The 17,579-nt window shown below is 47.4% G+C and overlaps 2 protein-coding genes across 2 annotated transcripts; one reads left to right on the forward strand and one right to left on the reverse strand.

The window, feature by feature from the left end:
* Nucleotides 1-5,463: 5,463 nt before the first annotated feature.
* Nucleotides 5,464-13,514, forward strand: LOC125552120. The gene is made up of 20 exons (XM_048715599.1): nt 5,464-5,703; nt 5,794-6,154; nt 6,376-6,721; nt 6,826-6,894; nt 7,010-7,208; nt 7,312-7,375; nt 7,805-8,254; nt 8,377-8,461; nt 8,554-8,613; nt 8,724-8,776; nt 8,945-9,081; nt 10,873-10,975; nt 11,052-11,109; nt 11,198-11,251; nt 11,337-11,546; nt 11,682-11,740; nt 11,860-11,922; nt 12,159-12,252; nt 12,693-12,833; nt 12,950-13,514. The coding sequence occupies exons 2-20, from the start codon at nt 5,961-5,963 to the stop codon at nt 13,232-13,234; spliced, it is 2,724 nt and encodes a 907-aa protein (XP_048571556.1). The 5' UTR covers nt 5,464-5,703; nt 5,794-5,960; the 3' UTR covers nt 13,235-13,514.
* Nucleotides 13,515-14,582: 1,068 nt separating this feature from the next.
* LOC125552121 (organelle RRM domain-containing protein 2, mitochondrial) lies at nt 14,583-16,000 on the reverse strand. Its single transcript, XM_048715600.1, has 3 exons — nt 15,693-16,000; nt 15,107-15,175; nt 14,583-15,023 (listed from the first exon to the last, which is right to left on the reverse strand). The coding sequence occupies exons 1-3, from the start codon at nt 15,904-15,906 to the stop codon at nt 14,788-14,790; spliced, it is 519 nt and encodes a 172-aa protein (XP_048571557.1). The 5' UTR covers nt 15,907-16,000; the 3' UTR covers nt 14,583-14,787.
* Nucleotides 16,001-17,579: the final 1,579 nt, after the last annotated feature.

The following is a 17,579-nucleotide window of genomic DNA, read 5'->3' on the forward strand; positions in this document are numbered from 1 at the left end:
AAGGGGTTATATCTCAATGGTCGGCGCTATACTTGGTCTAATGAAAGGCAGCATGCAACACTAGAGAAGATAGACCATGCCTTTGTTTCGAACGAGTGGGGCGAGGCATTCCCCACATGCTTCCTTTCAGCTTTGGGGACGGCCATTTTGGATCATTGACCACTGATGCTTGACATGAACATGGAGGTTTGCACGCGGAAAAGATTCAAGTTTGAATCCTTCTGGGTTAATGCGGAGGGCTTCATGGAAACGTTGCAGACGGTGTGGAGCTCCATGCCGGTGGCATCGAATGCTTACCTTACGCTTCACAATAAGCTAAGAGCCACGACTAGGTGTCTCCAGCAATGGAGTGACCGGTGGATCGGTAATGTGAAAAATGCAAATACGCATAGCACTCGAGGTGATCAACAGACTGGACATTGCCATGGAATCTCGAGCACTGACGGCTGCAGAGATTGAGCTTCGCAAGTGTTTGAAAAGAAAACTCTTGGCTTTATGCTCTCTTGGACGGAATATTGCTAGGCAGCGGTCACGTATGCTGTAATTGAGGGAAGGGGATGGTAGCACAAGGTTGTTTCATCAACAAGCAAGCCATAAGCAGCGAAAGAATACTATTCGATCTGTGCGACACAATGGAAATCTATTCACATGCCAAGATGAAGTAGCATCAGCAGTGAATGACTATTATGGCGAAGCTTTTGGATCATGCGAAGTAAGGAGGCATGCACTCAACTTAGAGGAACCGTTCACGATGGAAGAAGTAGAGAAGGTGATCAAGTCCATGCCTCCGGATAAAGTACCAGGGCCGGATGGCTTTACGAGACATTTTTACGTCACATGTTGGCATATCATACGGGAGGATTTCATGGCGGTAATGACCTGCTTCTACAATGGAGATGTAAGAGGAATCAGGGCAATCAACAAATCTCTAGTGTCCCTCCTACCGAAGAAGGATGGGGCACTAGATGTGGGGGACTTTAGCCCAATAAACCTTGTGCATGGGGCTGTTGAGATTTTTGAGAAGGTGCTTGCTTCTAGGCTTGTGGTGGAGCTGCCAAACCTGGTTGGAAACCATCAAAGTTCTTTCGTCAAAGGAAGATCGCTGCACGAAAACTTCATGTTAGTTCAGAGCATGGCTCGATGTTTGCATGCTCTGAAGAACCCCGCGGTCCTTCTAAAGCTCGACACCTCTAAAGCGTTCGACTCGGTTCAATGGCCGTTTCTTCTTGAAGTTATGGAGCGTCTTGGTTTTGGCCCAAGGTGGAGATCATGGGTGTGTGGAATTCTAGCTACTTCTACAACAAAGATAATGGTAACCGGTGACCCTAGTGACACTATATACAACTACAAAGTCATGCGACAAGGTGACCCCGTATCACCGATGCTCTTTATCCTCACCATGGAGCCATTGCAAAGGTTGTTCGAATGGGCCGCTGACCGAGGGTTCTTGTGGCCCTTGGCGACAACAGGGATGAAGAAAAGGCTCTCGATTTTCATGGATGATGTAGTCTTGTTTGTCAAACCGGAGCCAATGGACCTTGCTATCTGCAAATGCATCTTTGACTTATTTGGTGAGGCGTCGGGCCAGCACATAAACATGAGCAAACCGGTTGCGCTGCTGATACGGTGTTCGGACCAAAGCATGGCTATGGCCAGCGAGGAGCTTGGGTGCCCGGTGGGTTCGTTCCCGGTTCGTTACCTTGGGATGCCCTTGTCCCTAAGGAAGCAATCTGCGACACAACTTCAGTATCTTGTGGACCAGATGGCGAATTGCTTGCTGAAGTGGAAGGCTTCTCTTATGCCTAAAAGTGGTAGGTTTACGTTGGTTCAATCTGTTCTGTGCGCTATGCCCATACATGCGATGATGGCATTGGATCTCCCTATCAAAATGATTGCAACAATGAATAAGGTAGGCAGAGGTGCCGAAAAGCGGAGGCAAACGGTGGAAACTATGTCGTGGCATGGGATGTTGTGTGTGCCCCGAAATGGGCAGGAGGTCTAGGAGTGCCTAACCTGAGATGGATGAATGTGGCTATGCAGGCCAAATGGCCGTGGCTACAAAGGACAGATAGTAGCAGACCATGGAGTGACTTCTCAATTAAAGTGCCGGATGAATCGATGAAAAATTTCCAAGCAACAACCAGATGCAATGCATAGAATGGACTAAACACTCTGTTTTGGGAAGATTGGTGGCTGGACGGGAGGAGGATACATGAGATTGCACCGGCCATCTATGGCATGATACCGCGCCGTGTTCAACACGCAAGTTTGCTTCGTCAGGTGGTGGATAATGGGGTGTGGGCTGCATGCATCAGCCCCAACTTGAGTGTGGACGCCCTACAAGAGTTCCTACGGCTTTGGTAGAGGGTCTAGACTTGGGAGCCGGTGGAGAATGTCGGACAGATTAACTTAGGCATGGGAGACGAATGGCAAGTTCACAGTAAGATCAGCGTACACAGCCAAGTTCTGGGGCAGGGAGGTTATACCCACAACGGAGTTGACTTGGAAATCGCGAGCTCCGTCACAATGCAAGTTCTTTACTTGGCTTGCACTACGCAACGGATGTTGAACGTTCGATCGACTTGCTAGGAGAGGGTTGCCACATCAAGACAAGTGTCCTCTTTGTGATCAAGAGGAAAAAAACAATAGACCATGTGTTACTAATATGCGTCTTTGCCAGAACGATTTGGGCGGAGGTCTGTCGGGCGTTGGGGAAGCCCGATTGGACGCCAACTCCGCACGATGCCTTACAACCATGGCTTTGCAGCAAACAAGGACTAAGCACCATGACCAGAAAAGATCTCCACACTTTCCTGCTACTGACGATGTGGGAGTTGTGGAAACATAAGAATGCAGTTGTGTTTGATGGTGCCTTGCCATCGATCAGTTGTCTCATGCAGAAAATCGAATCGGAAGGGAGGATTTGGTCGCTATCTGGACTTATGAAAGGCAACGTTGACTTTGTGTTTGGAGGTTTAGTGCGGTGGAGCAGTGGGGAGGAGTAGCCTAAATTGTAGTAGGTGGAGTGGAGTTGTATATATGTGTGAGAAATCACCGCACTTGTAAATGATAGGTGGAGGCTTTCTATGCATTTCCTTCTTTAATATATGATATGTACACTCGTGTAAATTCAAGAAAAAGATTGCATGTTTTTTAAGCTTTTTTCTGAATACAGTACAATAGCAGATGCTCATAAACAGTTAGGCCAACTCCACCGCACGACCCCAACGGACGTCCGGATTGGCCGGATTTTGTCCCTTTGGAGCGCCGATGGGTTCGCCCGTGTCCGGCTTTGTCAGATGGGTCGTGCGTGCGCGTACCGCGCGACCGCACCCCAAATCGTGTCCGGGATGGAATGAATAAAAAAAAAATATATATATATATAACTAAAAAAATAAACGCATTTAAAAAACATAAAACATATATAGGGGTCGGCCACAAAACGGCCCGGTTTCCACGGCCACTTAAAAGGCCTAGTTTCATAATTAACATATAAAACAAAATAAAAAAACCCTCCCGCGCGCTCCTGCGCGCCCGTCGGTGCCGGCCGTCGCCGTCTTCACTGGCCGCCGGTGTCGTCGTCGTCGCTGACGAGGTCGACGTAGGCCGGCGGCGTCCAGAGGTGGGCCGGAGGTGCGTGGTGGACGGGGGCGGGCTGGACGGCCGGAGGTGCCTGCACCACCTCCTCCCGTGGCGATGCCTCCCGCTCCGGGACCGCGGCGGAGTGGGGCACCAGTTCACGCCCATGCCGGCGGCCATCTCCGGAGCAGTGCAGGACCAGCCCCACCCCTGGCCCAGCAGCTGCTGGAACGCGGCCGATGGGTCCTCCCTCCTCTCCTCCTCCACGGCCACCATCTGCAGCTCCGGGAAGGCGACGTCCCCGACGGCAGAGAGGGACATGGTCTCCTCCAGGCCGTCCCACTGCCGCTCGTCGTGCGTGTACATGGAGTCGTCCATGACACGTTGCAGGAGACGGGCCTCCTCCTCCGCTGTCATGCGAGGAGGTGGAGGGGGCGACGGAGACGGCGACGGCGAGGGCGTGGGCGTGACGCCGCGCACCCGCCTACGCCCGCGCTCTTGGGGAGCAGGCGCTGCGCGCTCCTGTCGTGGCCGCCGCGGCCCCGTCGAGGTGCCGGCGAAGAAGGATGTGCGCCTGGTGTCGTGCTCGTCACAAAACCAGGTGTCCCAGAGTCCGAAGTCGGGGGCGTACCTGGGGTCGTAGAAGAGGTCGTCGGGGAGGAGGCGGCGGCGGCGCTCGATCTCCTCGTCGCGCGCACGGCCGCTCTTCGGGACCGGCGGGATCGGGACCCGGTCGACGAAGAGATGCCAGTTATTGGGAAGATGGACGTCGCTCCAGGGGAGCGGCGTCCTCGTCTCCCAATAACGGCGGCACACCGACGCGCGGATGTAATGCCGGTCGCGCTCGCCGGCGGACGTGGGCGCGATGGAGAAGGCGGGCGGCGCGGGGGCCCGGCGTGGTGGCGATGGTGAGGTGGGCTCCTCTTTCTTCATCAAGCCGCGGCGGCGTCCCGGCGAGGAACCAGCCTCGCGGTCGTGCTTGCCTTTGCAGCCGTAGTTCCAGAGGCCCATGGCTGCGGGTGGCCGGCCGGCGAGGTCTTGGCTAGGGTTTGGGAGCAGCCGCTGTCGGGTTTCGAGGAGGCCACGGGGTGGCGTGGGGCAGTGTGGACGATGACCCGTCCACGCCTCCCACTTAAAGAAGGACGGCGACCGTTTGACGTGCGGATGACGGGTGGGGCCGCCCGCTCGTGCGCATTGATGTGGGCGGGTGGGAGGTGGGTGGCCGCCTGCCACGTGGCCCCGACGCGGACGAGAGCGCGTCCGTTTGTTGTCCGTTGCGACCCAAACTCGCCGCAAGTTTGCGTTCGAAATGGGTCGGCCCGGACACAAAACAGACAAGATGGGTTCAGGCCGTCGCGCGCTGGGCCGCCTGCTTTGTCCGTTTTACCTTAAACGGACGGGGCCGGACATGATAGGATCGCGTGGTGGAGCTGGCCTTATGACTTGAACACTAATGGACAAGGATATCATTGCTATCCCAACCATCCAATCAGAATCACAGTTTGGTTTGCCTTAAAAAAAGTTGTGACGAAGCAAAAAAAAAAAAACTCGACGACTCATTACGATGTCAGGCTCTTCCTCTGCAATCTGCACGAGAGAGTCTGCTTGAAGCACGGTCGAACAAGAGATTTGCACGAAATAAACGATTCAGCGGATGAAATCTCAGCCGGCGAGAGCAACGACGCCGAGAAAGTAGCGCACAGCCTATACCAGCACCGCCCAGGCGACGACGCAGCAGAGGCCAAGGCCGCCGAGATGCAGCCGGAGCAGCGCGGCGGCGCAAACGCAGTCGGCGCAGCCGTTAGAATTAACTGCGTCGCGGACCTCCTGCCGTTCCTGCGCGGCGTCACCGTCACGTACCGCTTCGCCAAGCACAACGTGAGTAGTCCCCTCGCCAGTCCAACCCACGCCCAAGGCCCGCTTCTCTCTCTCCTCGACACCCCGCGACTCGAGCGCGCTCGCCGTCGCCGCCGCCCCCCGTCTCGCTTCCGCAGCCCCGTCCCCTCCCCGTGGATTCTCACTGAAAAAACTCGCCGCGCGCAGGCTTCTCTGGAGGGATTCGTCACCGAACGCGGCTACGCCTGCGCCTGCGACTCGTCCTGCGCCTATCGCCGCAGCGGCAAGGTAAGTGCCGCGCGACCCCCGCCCGTCTCGAGAGGAGGATCCGCCCGATTTGGGCGAAAATTGAGGGGTTCGTTTCGTTTGCGCGCGCAGGTCTTGTCGGCGCTGGAGTTCGAGAAGCACGCGGGGGCGAAATCGAAGAACCAGAACGGCCACATCTTCCTCCCCAACGGCACCTCGCTCTACGACCTTTCCACACGCTCAGGGAGGTGCCCGCCGAGAGATTCCCAGTGGCTTTCCGTGAGGCCGCCGGGGTGCCAATGACGGTGCCCGCCGCCGCCGCCACCTGTCCGCCCCTTGCGCAGGGTCAGCCGGCGAGCAGGGAGCCGGAATTGCTTCAGGCTAGCGACGTGATGGTGGAGCAGCCTGCTTGGGCTGGGCCGGCGCAGCAGGCTTTCAACTTCGATATTACGAGCGAAGAGGCGAATGCCGGCTTGTCTCTTCTTGACTTGAGGTTAGCAATTCCGCTGACTGATTTGTGTTTGGAACTCTGTCTACTCGTGTCATTTCATAGCAAAGGTACAATAGGCCTTTTCCCTTGCATCAAATCGATAGCAGTCTGATAGAGTTGTAGAATAGTGACCAGATTGACGAATCATGATGTTTGGGGTGGTAAAACTAGAAGTCTGGGACTCATTGCAGGATTGTTCAGTCATAATGCTTCCTTTTTATCAGGGGAAATAATCCAGCCACCGAAGCGGAACCCATGGATGGCATTGAATGGCCTTCTACGGAACACAGCTTGAGTTTGATAGACGCCGCAGAACAGATTGAGAATGCAGCCCGTGGTGACCATGAGATGCCTGGTGTGGTCGAGGTAAGGATTACAACTGGTGATCGACCTAGGGATATTGGCTTGTCGACAGCCACCCATGTGAAAGTGAAAGTGATGGAAACGAAGTATCAGTCAGTGCGAACATCAGAAACCAAGTACAAGCCAGAGAGTTTACTTAAGGATGTCAGAGGATTGCTGTCCACTGGGCTTCTTGAAGGTTTCAGGGTGACCTACAAGAAGAATGGGGTGAGTGCTATTTCTTCAGGCAGTTTAGTTGTAGATTCAGCATGGAATGGTGATTGAAAACCTATATAGTTTAATTCATATAAATTTCATTTGACGGTCCTTAGGTGGAGCTGACTGGGCGTATCGACGGACAGAGATATTCCTGTGGTTGTATGCAATGTGATTACAGTAATGTGAGCATTCTGTTATCTTGACTGCGGCACTGCACACATTGTAATTCTTGTATATCTGTACCTGTGAATTCTCTGAAAAATCAAACCTGACCTTGGGATGCTTGATCAATTGTAGATAATGAATGCATGTGAGTTTGAGCAACATGCTGGCCAGTTAACAAACAACCAAAATGATCATATATTTTTGGACAGTGGAATTTCGCTGTATAAGTTGATACAAGTACTTAAATATAAAAGACTTGACTTGCTTGGGGACCTGATTGAAGAACAGACTGGTCTCACTCCAAATCTGATTGAATATGGAAAGTGGAAAGTATTTTTCATTGAGGACCCAAAGCTTTCTTACTTTTGGTTGTATTTCAGGATCTGATAATCTTTATGTTGGTCTATCTTTTCTCTGTATTGTGACGATTTCAGCTTCTTTTCAAGTGGAAAATAATGGTTTTGTTGATGCGCCTTCACATCCTTGTTCAACCCAATGGTAAGTTACTGTGCGCACACAAATTCATTGGCCTGTATCCAGATTGCATAAAAACCCATTCCTTCCTTAATATTTCCAAGAGCTCTGTTATGTTATCTGATATTTACACATTGGGGTGGGGTTGGGTTGGGTGATGGGACCTTGAACCTTCATATAGAATAAGCCTCTGAATTTAAACCCGGAAATATAACTCGATGCTATATATTTGTCAGTACAGATGGGACTAAATTTATGCTATCTTTATAATTTATAAGCTACTCTAAATTCCCAGCAGAATCGTACTAATTTGGAACGATCTCATTCCTTGGTCTTTACCATTTTTATATGTGTACTTCCTAATATAAGCTTTTGTAAGTACATGCATTTTGAGTGTCATAAACCATCAGAACACCAGACTGACTTCAGCTTTCATTCAAACTCCACTGCTAGTTTGCAGGAGTCAGCTGCAGGAGTGACAAGCCATAGAACTTTAGCCACTACTTCGGCAAATTCCTTGAAAAAATCTACTAGCAATCACATCTCAAACCTGAGCTGGAGTGCATTCAGGAGGCCACGGTGGCAATATAAGCGAGGAAGTACTCAAACTTCAGCTCCAACCTTGAGTAAAAGCCCCGAGAAAGGAACTTCGGGTCTATCTACATGCACTTCAATGAAAAGTGCCACTGTAGAAATTCCTAGTGAGAACATTGCAGATCCTCTTAGTCCTGAGGATATAAAGCCTAATTTGGCAGCAGATGCTGCAGTAATGTCGACCTCATCAGAGTGTGATCCCATAGATCTAGCATTTGCTTTATCAAGCCCAGCTTCAATTGTTCAAGAGCCACCCGTGAGTCACCAAATGGACTCAAAGAAGAAAGAACCGCGGCGAACAAAAGTGAGGTAAAAGGTCAAGCTTCAGCATTTTCTTGACATGTCACATTTAGGGGATCTTGCTGTGTATTCGCATGCCATGAGATGGAAGTGATGCATAATCATCGATATGTGTCTTATTTTTGCCTCAGGGATAACTCCTTGCACCCGCTGGTTTTCAAGGAAGGCGGCCTTCCAGACCTTACTTTGTTGACTTACAAGTTGAAGCACGGAGAGGTCTTTTAGATGTTGCATGGACTACATTAGCCCTTTTCCACACTTGCAGAATTTTTAAAGACTCTTAAGACCACTCACACTTCTGATTTTAGGTTCTAAAGCAAGGCTATAAACGGGGGGCAGGTATAGTCTGTGATTGCTGCAATGAAGAGGTAACTATCTTAAACTTGGCTATCAATAAAGTTGTTTTTAGGATGCATTTATTATTATGTTCAATAACCAATAACCAATGGATGGTTGTGTTGTTCTCTTTCGACTTCAGCTTACTCCTTCCCAGTTTGAAGACCATGCTGGAATGGGGAAAAGACGACAACCGTAAGTACCACAATTTTACATGGAAACTGGGTCTAGCTTAAATTTATTGACTCACAAGAGTTAAAAGTTCTTGAAGTGTCATTCATGAAAGTGTTTGTAAAAGTTCCATCTCAAAATGATATCTCGGATCTTTAATTCATTTACATGGAGCCTATATTTTTGTTTCAGGTATCGCAACATTTATACCTCAGAAGGATTGACACTTCATGAGCTGGCACTAAAACTGCAAGACAGTTTAAATTCAAATGGAGTCAGCAGCATTGATTTCTCTGACATTGATGACCCTCATAACATTGCTACTTCAGGTAAGATGCTGTTTATTTTCACTGAATAAGACCCAGTGGCAATGTGCTGTTAAGCTTTTCTTCTGTTTATATGTTGTATTTTGAGGGGCTATCTTCCTTATTTCTCTAAATGTCAGAATGTGACCTTTGTGAATGTTACACATATTAATCAATGTTACCTTGCTGCCCTGTTCAAATGAGGTTAGCCTACTCCCCACAGTTTGACCTATTTGGTAGCGTAGTGTCCTTTTTAAGTTAGCTTTAGACTCATAGGAGCTGAGAGCTAAGAGTTTGCTTGAGGACCAACAGTCACCATGTCGTAGAGGTGTAATGCAAACTAGAACACGACCCTAATGTGAGAATAACACTCTTGTAAACACCCAAATTATAAATGCAAGTATGCCACTCCAATTCTTTCGGTTCCATGTCATAGCAGAAGATGGCAAACAAATTGCAATTCAACGTGGCGATAGATGTTGTCCTCCTACCTAATCCATGATCTTGTGCATTCAACTTACTCACACCCATTTTCCTATGTTGCAAATTCAAAATGGTATCTCACTATAAATCTTGCAAAGGACCTACTAAGGCCGCTCAAGACTCTTTGGCGACTGCCACATGATCTTTTATTATATCCGCGCTCTCTTTTTAATCGTGAACCATGCAACAGCCGCAAGACACCATTATCTTTTGATGACCCCCTAAGCCAGTGGTAATTCCTCTTTTTTTACGGTTTCGTAGCAACGCACGGGCAGTGTGCTAGTATAAGCTAAAAAGTAAAAAGTAAATCAAGCTATAAAGCTTGTACTAAATGCATGTTAGGTTATTGCCTCATGTAGATTTTCCAAGGCAGGACTGTTGTGACTTGTGATCTGTCATCCAAATATCTACAAAGATCAAGGTATGGTAAACAGACATCGCGTTTTATGAGGAAAATAATGTTTCCTTGGAGTCAGTACTGTTGCAAAGCTGGCACTAATTCATACCTCTAGGATCTTTTCTGTCGAAAATTAACTCTAGGCAACTTGGGTAGTGACTAGGCAAGGCGATGCACTTCTCTAATGTTATCTGGACACAGCAGTGTAGAACAGTAGGGTAGCGGAATATTGCAACTTTTGGAAAGGCAGTGTGGCCTTCAGGCCAGGGGTCTCATGTACATGTACGGTTCACCCCTCTCATCCTTCACTCTTTTGCTTTCTAAGGCTTTGTTCTTATTGTGCAAGAGCTTGCGGAGTTGGGTTTTCTGTTTTGGAAAGGCAGTTGGGGGTTTTCTGTTGATTTGTGATTCTATTCATCCAAGCGTACTTTTTCTGCCATCCAGTTTTTCTATCATTTCCCCACCCCCCTGCATGCATCACTTCTGTGCACTCCATTTTATGTGCATTGCACATTGTACTCTTAACTTTTAGAGAGTACTACGATGTTTTGTTGCAAGGATAGAACCGATTTCAGAATTTTTTATAAATGAGCAGCGTATTTTATTTAAGGAAAACTGTAGGACGTGACAGCAAAATGAGTAGTTGCACATTTCCTTCATGTACTGGACTGCATGACTTGTTTTCCTTCCTTGGTGATGTCTACCCACTCCTAGATCCACTGTGACTTTGTACTTTGAGATTCACACACTCTGTGTCTCTATTGTTCTTTGGGGGGGGGGGGGGGTACACATGGTAATAGTAATAGAACCCAAATTCAATTGAATGATTTACCTTCAGACAGGGAACCAATGATCATATGGACTCCATGTTTGAGTAATATGAGTAAACAATTTATGGTCCTCAATCTTTGTGACAATCATTTGCGTTATTACAGGTTGTAGGAAAGAACCTTCTACCACCAGTAGACTTCTCATTGCTTCCATTGAACGGACATTACAAGGAAGAGTTGTTGATACTGAGAGCTGCCATTTATGTGGGTAAGAATTAGATTATGCACACTGTTGAATTCACATGATTATCCTTCATATGAAACTCTGCATCTTTTTTTGACAGCGATGCCTGTACGACTATTGGGGTAATCAGCGAAGACATGATTATCTTCTGTAACCAGGTTAGTTCTGCTAAGTTCTTTTCTCGTTAGCGTCATCTTTGATTGTTGGAACATTGTCTTGAAATTTATGCCATAATCATATCTACAGTGTGAGAGACCATGCCATGTGAAATGCTACAATAGTGGATTTCAAGAAAACAATGTATGTGACTAACCTTTCCTTCATATGTGGTGGAGAGCTTATCATGGCGAAAGACATTGCTGACTCATTGTATGGACTATTTCAGGAACCTCTGAATGTTTTGAGAGAATACATGCAGTGTCACTTCTTCTGCTGTAAAAAATGTCAGTTACTTCGTGCTTCTTTGCACCAAGAACTAAATAAGCGAGAAAAGATCAGACATAAAAGATCCAATGTTTTTTGGCACCTTTTAAGTGGAATGAATCCGAGGCGTGATGTGCAGCAGTTCATAGATCAGGTTATTGGAATCTTCAAAGTAAGTTCTTTCTGTGAGGGATTTATGGCTTTTTTTTTTCTTAAAACCTTGTTTCGCCAGTGATAAACTTCCAAACCATGGCTGTCATATTGCTTGTAGGCTGCAAAAGTCTCACGTTAATCTCTGTATTTATAGGTTGCGTTCCCGGAAACAGCTGACCTGGAAGGTGATGTCATACGAGATATGGTTATTGCGTAAGTTCTTGACTAAATCTGCAACGTGTATGAATAGTTTCATCAATGTGCATCTGGCCTGCATTTTTTCTGTCCATCTAGTCAACTCAAATAAATACACTAAATCACATTTTTTGCAGCACGGATGTAGGAGGAAAAAATGATTTTAGAGGAATGTATTGTGCAGTACTAACCACAAGCAGGTACCTTTTCTGGTCAAGTCATGTGTATTGTTTTAGCAGTTTTTGCTCAATTGGTCTGTGCAAAGCAACGACAATACTATTTTAAGTCTTTACGTTTGTGTAACTAATATAAACTGCTAATGGTTTGGTTTCTGGAACCTGAAATCGGGAGAGGAACAAGCAAGCAAGTGCTTCTATTTTCTATTTACACTATTTTGGTTAATCATACCTTTTTTCTTTGTATGGTCGTATTGCAGTAAACTCGTTGTGTCAGCTGCGATTCTGAAAGTGCGCACGGAAGAAGTTGCAGAACTTGTCCTTGTCGCTACACATAATGAGTGCAGAAAAAAGGTGGGAATGAACTTACATTGTCTAGTCCACAATAGTGAACTCTGTCAGTTATCAGACGTAATTCCTTTTCTTTTTATGTCTGTATGCTAAGAATGATGCTGGGACTATAACTGGAGAATGTACATCTGTATATGATGAGGTTCTTAAACACTAGAGAAGAGTAAAAATATTCTGTTAGTATAATAACTTGGAATATGGTTTAGACAAAAGATCAAGACTGGTATTAGCAAGAACTAATTGTACGGATTCTAGAGCATATACTGTTAGAAGTGGACCTGCGGTTGTTATAACTTAGGCCCTTAGATTTGCTTCAATTTTTCTTCTATTGACCAGAAAATAATGAAGGCTTTTACTGTACTGGTTTGATACTTAATGTAACCAACATTTAACGCATCTGTGTAGCAACTAATATCCTTAGGTTTTGGTCTGTCTCTGTGCAGGGTTACTTCAGACTTCTCTTGAGACAAATCGAATCACATCTGACAGCCCTGAATGTTCAGTTTCTTATGGCACCCGTTGATCCTGAAATGGTACCAATCTGGTCCAAGAAACTTGGCTTCACCATTTTATCAGATCAAGAGGTAATCACGTACTACTTTTCCTTTTTGTTTCCGGGCTTCCCTGCTCGATCTAACATCATCGATATCACTCCAGTAGCGCTAACTTAATTGCACTTCTATTGCTGTCCTGTTGCCAGAAGTCGTCACTGCTAGAGGCACACCCCTTGGTGATGTTCGAGGGCCTAACATTGATGCAGAAATCATTAGCTATCAACCCTGATCTCGAGGTTTTGAGTAACCAAGTTACAATGGGAGAACCGAGTGCACCTGATCTCGAGATTTTGAGTAAGCAAGTTACAATGGGAGAACTGTCTGCACCTGATCTCGAGATTTTGAGTAACCAAGTTACGATGGGAGAACCGAGTGCACCTTATCTCGAGGTTTTGAGTAACCAAGTTACAATGGGAGAACCGAGTGCATAGGCTTTGTAGCTTATGCTCTCTAATGGATGATTAGAAGCCCGACCTTTGTATATAGGGCTTTGTAGCGTATATGTAGCGGCATATGCTCTCATGTCCTAGTGCTTTAGGTGCCTCATTTCAAGCCTGTGAAGTCAGTTTAGTACTGTAGATCTTAGAGGTTAGTCCGTTGCAGTAGTATGTTGTGTCAGCAGATCGTTTTTGGTGGAAAATTTTGAGCTCTTTGAGTCTCTTAGAGCATCTTCAATAGACGATGTAGATGCAAAAATAACTATCTTTTACATCTCCAAGGCCCCAAAACACTGCTCCAACAGATGGTGCAGATGAAAAGAAATACATCTTCATCTCCCGGAGATGTAAAGTAACACCACGCGGTGCAAATTTGCATCTCCGCCTATAGGAGATGTAAAAGCGCTGGTCGTGCGCCAACTGCCAACCGCCGTTCCTTTCCCTAACGTGTGACCAGCTGCCACCCGCCCATCTTCGCTGCTGGCCAAATCCGCACCAAATCGATGCCGCCGCCCCACGCCCGACTTCGGCCCCAGTCCCCCACTGCCGGCCTGTCGACCGCAGCCGTTGATTCACTTTCGGCCGTTGCCGAATCGAAGCTTCTCCGGCGGCCGCCGGGCCAGCTGCGACTTCGCCCCCTGTCCCCCACCGCCTGCCTCATCGGCCTGCCACCTGCTCGATCCCCTTTTTGCCTCCACCGTCGTCGGCCGATTACGGGCAGCTCCGGTGCCGCCCCGTGCTGCCGCAACCAGTTTGGCTTCCTCTCGACCTCCCCTGCCCATTCCTCTCCACCGTCGACCGATTTCGGCCATCCTCGCTAGGGTCGCAACCGGTTTGGCTTCCTCTCGACCTCCTCTACCCATTCCTCTCCATCGTCGGCCGATTTCGGCCATCCTCGCTAGGGTCGCAACCGGTTTGGCTTCCTCTCGACCTCCTCTACCCATTCCTCTCCATCGTCGGCCGGTTCCGGTCATCCTCGCTAGCCCCGGCAAGCTGCAGCGGGAGCGCTCGAGTTTTGACAGTAGGTTCAGTGCACTAGTTTTACATCTTCAAATACATCATTTGTTGGAGTTGGAGTTTTACATCACAAATATACATCATCTGTTGGAGTTGGCTCTTTTTTGAAGATGTAAACAACAGTTGTGGGTGATGTAAATTATACAACACCTAATTTTACATCTCCAAATTTGCATCATCTATTGAAGATGCTCTTAACAATAATCAAAAGGCTGGACAGCATCTTGATGCATTTCTGAGCTAAAATTGGCAAAATGTTAGCAACGTGGAGATGGGCTACTTTCTACAGATCTAAGCAACAGGAAGATTTTCACAGATAATCGTGTGAAGCCACAAAGAGCAACATTATTATCTCAAAAAAGGAACAGCGTTATCATTTTATGTATTAATACAGGTAGTAATGCCATTAACTTTCTATGGCTAGAACAACAATCAGAAGCATCTTACAGCAGATTAATAACCCTAAACACACGAGAACAGCATATCCATGCCCTTGCTAGGTGATCTGTAGGACTCAAGAGCCTAAGCAACTAACCACACCATCCTACAGTTTTATTTATCGTGAAGCCGGTGTGGGAGGAAGCAGTATCCGGCTGAGGAGCAGGCTTCTGCTCCCTTTGTTTTGCAGGGTCGACAAAAATGACCCATCCATCCAGAAACTTGGCATTCATTTCCTGCCGTGCGGTCTCAGCTTCTTGTAAACTCGCGTACCTTACAAAACCAAAGCCCTTTGATCTCCCAGAAACTCTATCTGTTATGACTTTCACTGCACAAGGCGACAAGCAAGACACAATGAGCAATGAAAATGAACATTGACTGAAACATTATTGCGAAAGCAAGCCTTTGTACCTTCAAGAAGCTGTCCGAAGGGAGCAAACGCGCTCTTGAGCTTCTCATCTGTCGTTAGCCTTGAAAGGCCTGCAATTGCATTGCATATAAAATATATGATCATGCGCATGTGGAAAAAAAACAGCGCAAAGCAGGGCTACACTCGCAAAGTTTCAGTTAGTTACTGAGACCAGCAATTAAAGTCCAAACACAAATGCGACATATCACATAGGAGCTTTGGCGTAGTATGATCAGCGATGCAGAAGCCCATACCAATGAAACAATTCAGAAACCAATCTAATTGATAGCGCAATGGTTTACTCCAATTCAGCATATCAGTTGTTCTTGCTAAGACACGTCTGATATGCACATAGATATCATTAGACCAGAAGTGGTACAGTTAGATTAATTTGCACGGAGAGCATCTACATTGATTGCTCTAATTTGCCAGGGCAGGATTAGAACACATGGTAAACATCTAAAGCTATCCCCAAATTCATCCCCAAAAATGGGCTCGCCCTCTCCCCGAGACTAACTTGTAGCGATGTGGTAGAGAAAAAGCTGCTATGCGGGTTGGGAGGGGAGGGGACGGGAGGAAAATCGTTACCGCTGACGAAGAGCTTGGGGGTGGTGAGCGGCGGTACGTTGGCGACCTCGGTGTCATCGCCGAAGATGGTCGACGGAGGTGGCAAGGTGGGGGAGGGGCCCGAGGAGGAGGAGGAGCAGAAGGCGGCGCGAAGTACAGAGGAGCGGGAGGATGAGAGGGGGGTGGATCCGAGGAGGCGGCGGAGCAGTGTGGAGGAAGACGAGGAGAGGGCCATGGCCGGCGGCTAAAACCCTAGCTCCCGTCCAACCCTCAGGTTCAGCGTTCAGCGTTCTGGGTTCGTGGGAGGTGGCTCAGGGCGTTCTGGGTCTGACCCGGCCTGATAATCTTTCTGCTTGTTCTGGCGTATGGACCCGGCACTTCTTTTACCTCCGTTTTTCCAAGACAGTTTCACGAATAAACATTTCTAGGGAAACTCTATGCACTTATCCAAACAAAAATCTCATATTAGAAGTTTTTTTATTAAAAAATAAGTTGGTTTTAACATGTGCTCGGAAGTAAGAGCATCTACAACCGGACCGTCCACTTACCTCCTAAACCGGGCGAATATGTTTAACATTGTCAGACAAAAAAAGTCACCCAACCAGACCCTCAAGATCTGGTCAAACGTATGGGATGTCCGACACCCTTCATATTCAGCTCCTATGCGAGGCGGACATAGGATACCTGGACGCGTACGCCACGTCGAATCCGACATGTCGGTTCGACTCCAAATCCCTCCAATTTAATCAAGTCCACCATATCGCACCTCTGCTGTGCCAGGAAACTGTGGGAGCCTGTGATTGAGCCTAAGGAGGTTCAGGTAATTAAAACACATGTAGTATGCCGCTCCTTGTCCTACGCTACTATGCTTACTAATTCTGCTCAGATTGTGGAGGTGAAGGGCGACGTGGATTCAGGTTTGAAGATGTCCAGTGACTGTGTGGTACAATTACCTTCTTCTGAATGTGGTGATGAGGTGATTCTCACTCCTCCGCTTGCGCATGAAGCAGCTCTGAGGTTCAGTAAACGCAATGCTCGTGAGGTGCATGAGAACATTGAAGCCAAGGCCATCCGTCTCGCTCAACAGAGAGACCTGGGATGTAATATTCAAAAATCTTGCAAAAGTTCTTTCGATTCATTATCAAATACTAAACTGATGAATAGAGCTGCGAAGATGGGTGTTATCGTTCCTGACAGTGATTTTACATATGTTAATGTTCTTAGAGAACTTGAAAAGGTTAGGGAAAATCTAGATGAAAAAGAAATAAAATGGGATAATCCTGGGGAGTATGATGAGGACATTATTATTACCAATGGCCTTGGCAAAACAGCCCAGGTCAATTTGACCTGGCTAGATCAAGAAGAGGCTATGCATGAGCTGATCTCTGCTAGCAAACAAAAAAAAAACCCTAAGAAAAAAAAATCCAATGTTAAGCTATCCAGACCTATGAATAGAAGCCAGGAAAAAAAATCCAATGTTCTTAGAGAAACCTCGTTGTAGCCCTCCTATGCCTCCTGGTAGGGCTACTCGGTCTCAATTTCATAAAAAAAGTTCCAAATGAGAGGCCTCATTTGGAACTACAGGAGGGCAGGCAAGAAAGAAATGGCCATCTGCCTCTCTGACCTGATCAGTGATCATTCCCTGGATTTCATTGGCTTGAAAGAAACTATGAAAAAGGACTTCACCCCTAAGTGCCTTAGAAGAATTGACCCTTTTTGGCCTGTTTCATTGGGAGTGAATCACATATGTGGGGAAATCGGGTGGTATCCTTGGGGGGGGGGGGTAGACAAGACACCATGAATATTACTTCCCGTTGTAAAGGTAAATATATCCTACAGTTGAATATCCATGACAAGAAAAAGAAAAAAGACTGGGGGCTGCTGCTGGTTTATGGCTCAGCCCGTGAG

Source organism: Triticum urartu, chromosome 4, assembly GCF_003073215.2.
Source record: "Triticum urartu cultivar G1812 chromosome 4, Tu2.1, whole genome shotgun sequence".
Lineage (NCBI taxonomy): Eukaryota > Viridiplantae > Streptophyta > Magnoliopsida > Poales > Poaceae > Triticum > Triticum urartu.

What these genes read in the sequence shown, in the direction of transcription:
- LOC125552120 (XM_048715599.1), top strand. Translation starts at nt 5,961, where the DNA reads ATGACGGTGCCCGCCGCCGCCGCCACCTGTCCGCCCCTTGCGCAGGGT. An exon ending in GAGAGCTGCCATTTATGTGG is followed by an intron (nt 10,976 to 11,051) that starts GTAAGAATTAGA and finishes TTTTTTTGACAG; the next exon opens with CGATGCCTGTACGACTATTG. An exon ending in GCAGTACTAACCACAAGCAG is followed by an intron (nt 11,923 to 12,158) that starts GTACCTTTTCTG and finishes GTCGTATTGCAG; the next exon opens with TAAACTCGTTGTGTCAGCTG.
- LOC125552121 (XM_048715600.1), bottom strand. Translation starts at nt 15,906, where the DNA reads ATGGCCCTCTCCTCGTCTTCCTCCACACTGCTCCGCCGCCTCCTCGGA. An exon ending in CCCCAAGCTCTTCGTCAGCG is followed by an intron (nt 15,176 to 15,692) that starts GTAACGATTTTC and finishes ATGCAATTGCAG; the next exon opens with GCCTTTCAAGGCTAACGACA. An exon ending in CTTCGGACAGCTTCTTGAAG is followed by an intron (nt 15,024 to 15,106) that starts GTACAAAGGCTT and finishes CGCCTTGTGCAG; the next exon opens with TGAAAGTCATAACAGATAGA.